Raw genomic sequence first — 12,295 nt, forward strand, 5'->3', positions numbered from 1 at the left:
GAGCTTACATCCCTATACATTATGCATACCAACTTCATATATGAAAATCCAACTAGGTTATCTTTGTATTTCACCACCAGCAGTATGCTTTCCAAAATATTAAACAATATATCACTTTCCATCAACTCACAGACACGGACCTACAAATCAGCCCACATTCCAGACATTCACGCAATCCATGCAAACCAGCCTTACAGCACTGTTTAACACCTTCCCTCTATGCCAGAACTGTGCTGCAGATTGTATGAAAATAAGGCACCTCCCATACAAAGTGCTTCAAATAAAGTGGTAGCAAGTTCCTTCCAAACCATTAAACTGACTCCCATTAAATTCCAATTTCAGAAAACTCTTATGCAGCTGGATTTCTAACTAATTCCTTTCCAATCAAACATTTATACCTGCACTCAAGGCATCATCAATCTAGGTGCAATGTTGGCAGGGTTTGTACTAACAGTTTATAAAGACAGATGGAGCATGCGCTTCCATTTTATCAAGAGAATACTGGGGGGGGGGGGGGGGGGGGGGGAGACTTCTTAAACATCCTCTCTAGCCAAGAAATGCAGGAATTTGATTTGGCATGGTCTTTCTTCACCAGGCCCCCTAGTGTCCTGTGTTCTTTTGATCTGAAATGTCCCTGAACAATTTCTAATAAAGACTGTAGATATAGTCTCCAATAGTTTTCATTTCAACACCTTCACTGTTTTTTCAGCTACTATCAATTCTGATTACACTTTGATCACAACACCAGTTTAATGACTTTACAAGCCAATCATTTTCTCAAACTCAGCCGCTTTTGTTGCACCAGAAGCCATACCATTAGCCAGGTTTTTATTTATTTAAAATATTTACAATCTGCACTCTTACAATTCTAGACAGAATACAATGTGTAACATACATAAAATCTAACACACACAAGACAAACTCATCATAAAATAATACATAAGAGTCTAATGAGTCAACCAGCAAAACAATAAATAAGCCACTATGCTTAAGTACAATACACAAAGAAAAATGTGTCTTCAGTTTTCTGAACTGTAATATTGAGCTCTTACTGTGCAACTCACATGGTAATTTATTCCAAAGTCATGCACCCTCTATCTGAACAATCATTGAACGATAAATATCAAATCTTCTGTCTAAATGTCAGAACATCCATCCATGAGCTTATTTTGCCATGATCAATTTCTACATGAGACAAGTTTCTTTCTGTCATACCTCAAACACTCTGCTTTAGGAAAAGATCTATTTGCAGTTGGCTCACTATTTTCTAAGTAATTTCAGTTGAAGTATACCTTCTCAAACCTTCCATATCTGAGGTTGTCACCCGTTTTCCTAGTATGAAGACTCACATATTTTGAGGATGATCAATGCCTGTCAGGGCCAGCAGTAGGCTTGAGTTGGCCTAGCTGTGCCATGAGGGTACTGTTTTCCTATCCTGTATGGTTCTTGATTAGATGAATATGCCCTCTTTGTTTTGGACTCTGTGTGTCCTAATCAGGCATTTATCTGCTCTATGCTCCTTTGTCTGCCTTCAAATTCTAGCTGGCGTACTTCCTTGCTATTTGTGCTCCCATGCTCTCGGTCCATGTCCAACACTGGCTGGCCAAATTTTCCTGTTATCCTTGGATTCATCATCTATTCCTTGCTTGTTTTCTCTCGATTCATCATCTAGTGCCCATATTCACAGAATCTGGGGGAGTGAAAAGTAACTTGCCCACTATATTAGATAGCTGTGTATATAACCAATGCATTACTTAAGGCTTTAGTGAAGATTAAGCCTGCCTTGAAACCACTGTAAAACCCAGCATCATACAACATTGTAGATGTAATTGAATCAATGTAATCTCTAATAACTGTTAAATGTAAGCTACATTGAACCAAAACTCGTTTTTGGATAATTGTAGGATACAAGTATGAATAAATAAATAAAAATAAATAAATTGCTATGGTGTGCACCGTTTCCTTTAAGAGAACCTATACCTTACGGCTGGTTCCCCTCATAATACCCTATAACTCCTAATTCAGCACCAAAATGATCCACCAGGTTGATCTAAACAATAAAGAGAAAAATAAATCTTTTCCAGAGTCACAACTATTGCGGCACAGCAACTACCTCCTAGAAAGAGAGAATATCCTGAAGCTCTAAGAAATACAACTGGAGATCACAAAGAAGTGGCAGAAATATAAAGTCCTAATTATTAAAAAAAAAAAAAAACTTCAAATATACCTTAATATCTCTATTTCCTATCCAGGTGGTTCCCAAACCTGGTCTTGGAGGTGCCCCTGCCAGTCAGGTTTTCAGGATATTCACAATGAATAAGAGATTTGCATGCAGTGGAGGCATAGCATGCAAATCGCTGTGAGTATTCATTGTGGATATCTGAAAAAGAGGGCGTGGCCAGGGAAGTGTTGAGGGCATTCCAACAAGTTGCACACAGAATTACAGAATTTGGCTTAAGTGCACTTAACTTGGGTGCTGGTATTTACACCTGGTTTCAGCAGGTAAGTCCAGCACTCAAAAGTTAGGCACAGGATCCGCACCTAGGCACTATTCTATAAAGTGTGTGGACCTTTTATAGAATTGCGCTAAGTGCTGATTTTTTTGGGTGCCAAATTTTGAGTGCCATTTACTGAATCCAGCCCAATATATACAAAAACTAACCGATTCTGACACTGCCCTAATTATGTGTATGAAAAACTATCACTGTGAAAAGCCTTCTGCAGCAACATGCCACATTGCTCTCCAACTTAACTTTATTGCTACAAGACAAGTAGTGTACTAGCTATTGCCCGTACTGTACTGTAGAAAAATGTACCCTCTGCAAGAAATGTAGAGGATACAGCTTCCTTTAAAACCATACATTAAAGCGTGAAATGTCTCGATTACCTTCTGTATTTTCTTTATGACCAAAGTTAATACAGAATGTGTTTCACCATCACCAAAATGCCTAAATGAAAACTGGTAGTAATAGGAAATAAAAGAAAAATGAATACTAACAAGCACAGGTAGAAAACCCACTGCAAAATTTAAAATATTTAAAGCAAGATATTACAAATTATTCAATAATCATTTCAACATTTTAGACTAAGAAAAAAAAAGGATAGATCATTTTAAGTTAATATGCAAGCTGATTTCTATTTGCATAATATGAGATTTGTACTTCATTTACTGTATCATACAGGAGTTACACAATTCTTCATTTAAATTAACAGATGTAATATCTGAGAGGCAATTATTTAGTTCTACAGGTAAAGGGTACTTACTGGGCTGCTCCTTCCCTAAGAAGATTATCATTATTAAGCAATAACCGAACATCTGCAGAATGAAAAAGAAAATATCATGTAAGTAGAACACAAATCAGAAAATCACCACCATGAGCGACCAAATAGTTACAAGTATTTAACATATGCTGTGTCACATAAGCATGGTGAAATTTGTTTTTACCTGTTAAACTTCCTTTCCTTGAGTGTTGCTTGATCAGTCCAGAGCTATAGATTATGGTTCCTTACTACCAGTATAATATGTGGTACAACCAGGAACATTCCAGTATACTAATGCCAAAGCCACTCAGAAAGGCCAAACAACTAAGAGGGAAAAAGCAAAAGAGCCAAACTGAACCCAGAACAGAGGCCCCCATGGGGCTACCTTTGCAGAAACAACTATATACTGACGACAGCAGACCAAGGATTCAGGAATCTACCGAATCCCTGTCTTCTGGGGTGGGTCCTAGACTGGTCTAGTAGGACTCAAGCAGAAGAAATTTACAGGCAAGAACACATTTCATTTTTCTTATCATCCTGCTAGACCAGTCCAGACCTATGGGATGCACCAGAACCTTTACCCCACAGGGCAGGGCAGACTTCCAGGGTGCAGCTTCTGATGCACAGCCCCCCAAAAGGCAGAATTAGCTGCCCTGGGTCCAACTACAATAGGCCTGATATCTGGTAAAAAAAAAAAAAAAAAAAGATGGCTAAGACTGCTATGTCGCAGCCAACTGGTTTGCCTCCTCCTATTGCTGTGAATGTTTTTTTTTTTTTTTAATCATTTAAATTTTTTACACGCAGAACATGCAATATGAAATACATTGTACAACTTGATCAAAAGCAAAAATAATTATGACATTAAGTTTACAATACTTTCAATAAAAGAAAAGAGCAAGTTATACAATTAATTAGACCACAACTCTACCCTGAGGGGGAAGTGATTTAGATAATAGGAGATCTTAAACAAGAAAGGAAAAGAAAATGCATATATGGCCTGGCCTATCTACCCTTATTACTTTAATACTTAAATGATATCAGTTACTCTACAGGTTTCATAGCTAGTTTTTTCATCTCCAGGAATGCTTTAAGATGTTCTGGTTCAAAAAAAAGTATATTTTACACCCATATATTTAACCAGACATTTACATGGGTAAGCCAATAGATGTGTTGCCCCCAAGGCTCAGGTCTCTTCTCTATACAATAAAAATTTCTCTCTCCTGTCTTGAGTTGTTTTACAGACATCTGGGTATATCCACTCTCTTTGACCACAAAAAATTTTCAAAGCATTTTTAAAGTATAACTTCAATACAGCATTCAAATCTTGCTCAAAGACAAATGATATTAAAAGGGTTTTACGTTCTTCAATATCAGATATTGATGTCTCCAAGATTAATGAAATGTCCAACTGTGCTTGAGTCTCCAAGGGTTTATTCAAATTATTTTTCTTACCACTATCTCCTGGTTCAGCTAACGGAGGACTCGGTAAATAATATACTCTATTTAAAGGAGGAATAGCTGAGTCCGGGTGTAGCAGAATTTCTTTTAAGTACTTCTTAAAGACCTCAGTAGGGCTCAACTCCTGAATCCAAGGAAAATTTAATATTCTAAGGTTGAGCCTTCTATTAAAGTTTTCAAATTGCTCAATTTTCCTATGTATCACCATTTTATCCGTTACTAAAGATTCAGTCACTGATTTTAAAGATTTTACTTCCTGCTGAAGTGCCTCAGTTTGTAACATCGCCTCTTGTTTAGTTTTTTCTAAAGAGTTGGTCAGAAAGTCAATTTTACTTACTAGTTGAGATGTATCCCGAGCAGATTTTGTTATTGTCTGGTTTAAAGCCTGCAGCATTCTCCATATCGCCTGTAGGTTTATCTCCGCCAGAGGATTCCCCTCCAAAGTTGTTGCCTCAGCGTTCAGGGGAGGGTTAGCGCCAACCGAGGTTTGGTCTGAAACGACTTCCGTAGCAGGCTCTTCCTCCTCTCCCTGCCCTGTAATTGCTGGGCTGTGAATGTTTTTTTTTTTCTTTTTTAACTGTATTCCCCCTCAAGGAAGGAGCAGCATCAGCTCCCAATATGTTTTTTTTTTAATTGTTGTGTTTTGTTTTTAAGAGCCTTGGGGGATTTACACCTGCTCCTGTACACTGAGGCTCTGGATCACCGAGGAAGAACTAGCAGCCCTCCTCTACCTCAATGTCCTACAGCGACTTAGGATCCTGAAAAGTACATGAGAAGACTTCAAACACAGAACAAAGGGCCTCAGAAAGAGGCTCGGGTAGTTTGGTCCAAAAGCAAAACTGTTGCACCTGCATCAGTTCACCTTGTACCATCTGCTGAAGGAAGAAATACTGGAATATTCTTGGCTGTACCATTTGTTATAACAATATCGCCATCAGAATCTTCAAGTCTCTGCCTCCATCTGCTAATGCCTGTAGGTCTGGGCTAGTCTAACAGAATAATGAAACTCCATTAGTAGTTGTACATAACCACTATGGAGGAATCTAAATACAAAGTACTGTAATACAATTTGTTGTGTATATGGGTGGGTGGGTCAAAGTAGGTTTTAAATCTCTACAGCTGCATGTGCAAGAAAACAATTCTGCAATTTCCAGAAGGCCCTTTTGGGAAATATGCTTTATAGCACACTTTTAGACACAATTTCTAATTTTTTATGCCTGAAGCTAAATTAGGGAAGGAAAGATAAGGCAGAGGCCTGCATTATGATTGATGAAGATGTCTGTGCGGGCTCTGTGCTAGATCACTGCAGAGAGAAAGGAGTAGTGCTGCAAACTCCAACTGATATGCACTGAAGGACCTCTGTCCTAGAAATCAGTTAAACCTGCACTGATTAAGGTATATCAGGGCTGTAATCTTTCCAATGCCTTTTGCTTGGTATAGGTAGAGCAGTGGGGATTTGTATCTGCTTGCACTTAATAGTGCTGATTAATCATAATTAATTATCTTGGTCATCATTAAAATTTGTTAATCGCAATAGGTAATTATGATTATGCAACAGCACTAATATATAAGGGTTGTGGCTGTCATTTTGAACCTGGAGCACACAGCAGTGACTGGGAATCGCTGCTCTACCCCTGCCCTAAATTACCAGGGCATCTTTCAAGAGATTAGTCACAATTAAACTTTTTTTTAAATCAACCAATTCCAATTCAAAATTTTTCTTAAGACATATAGCCATGACTGTATTTGCACTAATATGATGGTGCTTTGTCACCAGTTTAGAATGCAGTTAAAAGTTTCTTTATGATTAGACATGTGTGATTGCAAAGATTAACAGACATCTCGACTGAGATTTGTGATGAACCTGAGGACCCATGGCACTAATTCTGAAGTCACTATGTAGGGCAGCAGAGATAATGGATATAAAAGGAGAATCTGAATGCAAATCAGTTGATCTCTGTAGAGAAGCCTTTCTGCCTCATAATGGTTATGAAGCAGATCGAGGTGATCTTTTCAAGCTCACAGACATTCTTTCACAGTGTTGCCATTCAGTTTGGTTATGATCTGAACCCAAAGAGATGGGAACCGGTGTCAATTATGGATCTTTTTCACACTAAGGAAATGGTTAAAACTCTGAGTTGGTCTGTCCCATACGCCACAGGAAGGATGAACAAACATTTTTACTTGTATTAACTGAAGACAGATTAAACACTATAAAAAAAAACATGACAGCTGTTTTCAGATCTGTTTGGCAGAGCAGAAAATACAAAAAGTGAGGGGACTTATGTGGACAGAAAGGGGTGTACATGCTCAGAACTTTACACTAGTTCTGAGACTCTTACAGAGCTGTTCTGTCCCAGCACCATCTAATGATACCACCCCACTTGTGCACTTGACTGCATCCTGCACTGAACAGCTGTTATAGATATGGCACCATAGTCTAGGGCAGTCAGAGCTTCAGGATAAAGACAACTATTCATGGGCCATCAAAATAAAAATCACTGGCAAGTGGATGTTTAAAACCATCATTTAAAAGTGATAAGAATTGATTATACTACTAATTAAGAACTAACTTCACTACAACTTGGAGAATATGTGCTTCAAATTGTTTTAATTTAGCAAAACATTAAGGATAAACAAGAAAAATGTTAGAGATTTTAGCATGATACCTTTCAGCATACTCTCCTATACCTATCTATAAAAGATATGAAATAAGTAGCTTTTAAATTATGTACATGTAGTAGAAAGTACAAAATCTGGAGGCACTGAAGCAGCAGGCAAAATGTACATATACTGAACACAGCAGTTTTGCTTTCAGCCTGGCAGGGTTAAGATTACACTTTCTAGTGTATTTTCTGCTCTGGCAAATAAACATGTGGGGAAAGCATGCTAAGCATGAGGCATGGAATTATTTGCAACCAATCCACACCCAGGAACAGGCAGCTATGACCATGGGGTGGAGAAGTTTCAGTATACTTTTGCGGAGGAAGGGGTTATTTTTGGTAAGCAGAAGAGTACAGCTGCAAAAGCTGGAACTGCTTCTCCCATATAGAATACATACACTAGCAGGGGGCTTATTTCTCCAGAACCCCTAGTCCACAGCAGCCAATTTTCTAGCTCTGTCTCTCCACTGTTTTTTCTCCCAAGCCAAAATTTGATCCTGTTACATTACATTTTCAGAGAGCCACTTTGCTTTATTCAACCAATCCCTTAAGTATAATTCTTTCCAACTTCCATTGGAGAAAAGCTTTCACAAAGTGGGCACACTGGGGCTACTTGAACAAAAATGAGAATGAATACCATACATTAAGAATACAAAGCACTTTGTCTCATCAGTATATTAACAAGAATTAAGAGAGTAACATTTATCTATATTACTCACCATTGAACACCTCATTAAACTCTCCAGGAGGAGCATGAACGATGAACTTTGCTGCTACACGTACCTTGTGGAGAGAAAAAGTCTCTTTGAATATTCATTTGAATGTGTAAATGTGCTTTTAACAAAAAAAAATCTCGCGTAAGAGAGATACTATTGTGCTTCATTTAATGCAAACATATTAGTTTGATAGCAAAATAATAGATGTGTAGTCTCCAAATTTACAATGAAGTCAGTCAGGTCACCTTGCCGCTACGTAAAGCGGAGCTGCCTACCCATAAAAGGAGTTCTGAGGACAGCAGGTTACATAGCCTTGACTCATGGTGATGTCACCACCTGAGCCTAGGTTAGAGAAACTTGAGGTAATAAGTTGACAAAAGTGTAAGAGATTTCCAGAAGTGAACCATGATGTTCTATGAGTCCCAAAGCCCATGGTCATCATACAAGGCCACTGCAGCTCTTTGTGGTTTTAATTAGTAGAAACCAGCTCCTAGGACCTAGGGGAAGTGGGTAGGGTTTTGACCACTATGTATCCTCTTGTCCTCAAAGAAACTCTGTTAGAGGCAAGCAGGTTACACAATCCCTAGATACTGACTGCTTTTAACAAAAAAGGGAATGGAAGAATGCCACTAGGCAAACATGCCTTTGTTGGCAGCAAGCCCTTTTGTTTTATATGTGTTTTTGTTGTTGTTAAATTAAGGCACCACCAAATCTAATACAGAGGGCCCAAGGTGAGATGGATTCTAGACCTCAAAAAGATTCTTTAGGACAGACTGACCAAACCTCTCTTAATCAGGAGCTTCTTTCTAAAAAATTATGTGATTTCAGAGTGTGGACAGAAGTTTATGTCACAGCTTTACAAAGCTCTCCTAGGAAGACCAGTCTCAAGTGGACCACTGATGCTGACATGGCTTCAGCCTCAACATGCTCTTTAATTTATTACCTAGGGTGGCTGGACCATGAAAAATGCAGTTTGTCGCCGGATTTAAAAGCATATGCTTGGCTACTGGAATCCCAGGCTTACTGGAGTCAAAACAAAAAGCCGAGTGGACTTTAAAGGCTTTACTCTGCTCCAGGTAGGTGACCAAAGCTCTTTTGCAATCCAAGGTGTGCAAAGCACGTACATTCACTTTCATGATTAGACAAGAATGCTGAAGGGATAAGTAACTGGTTATGGTGGAATCTGATACTACCTTTTGCAGGAGTTTGGGATATATGCACAGAACCACTCTATTGTTGATTAACTCCATATAGGGTGAGTCACTAAGGCCTAGAGATCACAAAGTGCCATAGGAACCACCACAAGAGACCATGCAGGTCAGTACTTCAACTTACAGTAGTGGTTCTCGACCCAGTCCTTGGAACATACCTAGTAGTCAGGTTTTCAGGATATGTATATTCATTGTGGATATCCTGAAAACATGACTGGATGCATGTGTCTCGAGGTCTGGGTTGAGAACCCATGGCTTACAGGAATCTATGAAGCTTCCATCAGCTGGGTCAGTACAACATTCGGGGCTCAAGACACAGCAGGAAGCTTTATAGGAAGTTTCATTAGAAGCAAGCCTCACATAAAATGAAAGAATGTACAAAGAAGGGCTAACATTCTATATTGTAGTAACAGGCACCAACTGCTTTAAAATAAACCCCAATAGAGCTAGTATTGAAACCTGACTTGGAGACAGAGAAGACTTTCCAACCACTATTTACGGTGTTACCTACTAACTTAGGAAGCTACTTCACAGTGGAATTCATTCTTATCGTCTTTGTCCCCAGAATTCTCAAACCTCTGCTTGTACTGCCCCTCCTTTAGGCATTGTAAAACTTTCCCTTGGTTTCACCACGGACTTCTCCATATTGAAATGACAGATGCATAAGGCTGAGTGCTTTTGGAAGAATTATCATGACATCCCCACTTCACAATGCATCACAAATTGCACTCTGCTTGGTTATCAACACATTGACTTGTCCTCAATCCTGCTGGATTTCAGGATTTGCATCTAAACCCACAGGTCCACTTTCGCTCTTTAATCTATCGATCACCCTGGTAGACTCTTTTCGCTACCTGAGTATTATTCTGGATTTTAAACTGGCCTTTGATTTTCAGATCTCTCAAGCTGTAAAAAAAAAGTTTCTTCTGGCTTCCTTAGGTTACGCGCTACCTGACATTTTCTGGATTTTGTTTCATTAGATGCACTAATTCATGCTTTCATTATTTCCTGCAACAGTCTTAACTTTGTCGCTTACAAACTTTATAAAACTCAGCTGTTCATTTACTGTTTAATGCTAAACAGTTTGATTTTGTTACACCCCCCCCCCCCCCCATGGTTCAGGTTCATTGGCTTCCTGTGACATTTCGCATACACTTTGGAATGGGTGGCCTGAGAGAATGTTCCTTATCAAAATGTAAGGCAAGACTTAAGGCCTATTTCTTTTCAATAGCTTCCTGATTAGGTGCCAGTTAGGTATAGACCTGCAAGTCTAAGACATGGCCCTCCCGCTCTGCTCCCTCCTAACCCCCTTGTTTCCACTCCCTCCTTTGTTCCCCATGTTGATTTATCTGTTATTGTAGATTGTATGAGTGACTCTTTCCTATCTCAAATTAAGTTCTTTTCTTAAATTTAAGATGATTTTATTGTAAACCGCTTTGACCTTTTAGCTAAAGCAGTATATCAAGTCTCTAAATAAACATTCAGTTTTTGTGTGGGATAGGAAAACGTGCAAGGCGGCCTAGTTCCACATTCTGAAAGCTTTCAACACAGGAGAAAACTGTTCTTTCCAGCTTGTGCACATAACTGGCTGGCCAAATATCTGAAAGTTTCTCTAATTAAGCTTCTCCTAAATAGTTTACAGATCCTGGGTGTGGTTTCCCTCTACATGAGCTCCCCAACCCAGTTTCTGGAATTTGGAAGGTGATTCATTGCACAGATTCAAACTCGCTATAGATACTTGAGAAACTTGGCAATCTGAACAGCATATCAAACTGTAAGTAGCTTAACTCCATTGGAGTATAAAATCTGTTACTCTTGTATCTCATGGAAATTTGCTGGGAGGTTGGGGGGAGGATGTGCCATTGAAAGCACAATCAACAAATGCCATGCTAATGTCTGCTCTCATATATATGTGTATATAGATGACTTTTCCTCCATCTACCCTATACAGGAGGAAAAAACAAAGGGGGGGAAAAAAACCTCTTCCTTTCCTCTCACTTGCAGAGCTGCTGGCTCCTATAAGTTAATATATTTCTGTCTTCCTCCTGACTTTATAACTGCTCTTTTGCCTTGTGTTATTTATGATGAAATTGACTGTTCAGTAAGGGTGCTTTATTTCCAGATCTATGTTTAGAATCTTCTTCCTACTACAGAGTTGATGGAAGTTTAAATTTAATTAAATATGGCTCCCATTGTTACTGGTGCTTAGTAGTGTGTGTCTTTAAGGAAGGAGCTGCCTGCCTCCTGGAGAGTTGGGAATTCCTGAGAAGCACATGCTTGTGTTCTGGAGCACTGCATGCCTAAAAGCTAAGCTTTTCTGAATCTATTTTCAGTTTTTTTGTGTTTGGTTTGATTCATAGATTCTAACCTGCTCTCTTACCTGTATGTCCCTCTCTGAATATCTTTCTTGATAATCTGCAGACTTATGGGACAGACTAAATAAAACAGAGGAGTTCAATAAGTGGCTTGAAGCTTGGTGTAAAGGTCTTGGATACATAGGAGATAGGGAAGTATGTGGAAAAATAACAGGTTGTACTGTAATGATGGGTCACATCTCACTGCGACAGGAAAAATGATACTTGGGGAGAAATTCAGAAAGTGTGTTTCTAGACATTTAAACTAAAGTGGGATGACAAAAGGAATCAAAGGAATTCAGAAAGTCACCCCCAAGAAAAACATGATGGCAGTGGAGAAAGTAATGTTAATATAAAAAAAAAACATCAAAACTCAACACGTGGAAAGCAATAAGCACAAATGCTTATAGTCTAAATTAAAAGGTTCAAGATTTGTAAGCCCTGATGTTTGAAGACTTGGATATTTGTTGCTATTACAGAGACATAGTTCAATGATACCCATGAATGGAATGTGACCTTATCAAGCTATAATCTTTTTAGGAAGGATACTACTACTACTACTACTACTACTATTTAGGATAGAGAGGGTCGAAGAGATGGAGAAGTGGAATAGTATATGAAAAATAATATCA

General features: G+C 38.7%; 1 protein-coding gene across 1 annotated transcript in view; it reads right to left on the minus strand.

The window, feature by feature from the left end:
* Positions 1-12,295, minus strand: part of CAPZA2 (capping actin protein of muscle Z-line subunit alpha 2) — a 98,449-nt gene that overhangs the window by 60,237 nt on the left and 25,917 nt on the right. The window contains exons 3-4 of the mRNA XM_030216337.1: positions 8,102-8,165; positions 3,265-3,316 (exon numbers count right to left, since the gene is read on the minus strand). Coding sequence (XP_030072197.1) covers positions 3,265-3,316; positions 8,102-8,165 — 116 coding nt within the window. The remainder of the gene's footprint in view (positions 1-3,264; positions 3,317-8,101; positions 8,166-12,295) is intronic.

Source organism: Microcaecilia unicolor, chromosome 10, assembly GCF_901765095.1.
Source record: "Microcaecilia unicolor chromosome 10, aMicUni1.1, whole genome shotgun sequence".
NCBI lineage: Eukaryota > Metazoa > Chordata > Amphibia > Gymnophiona > Siphonopidae > Microcaecilia > Microcaecilia unicolor.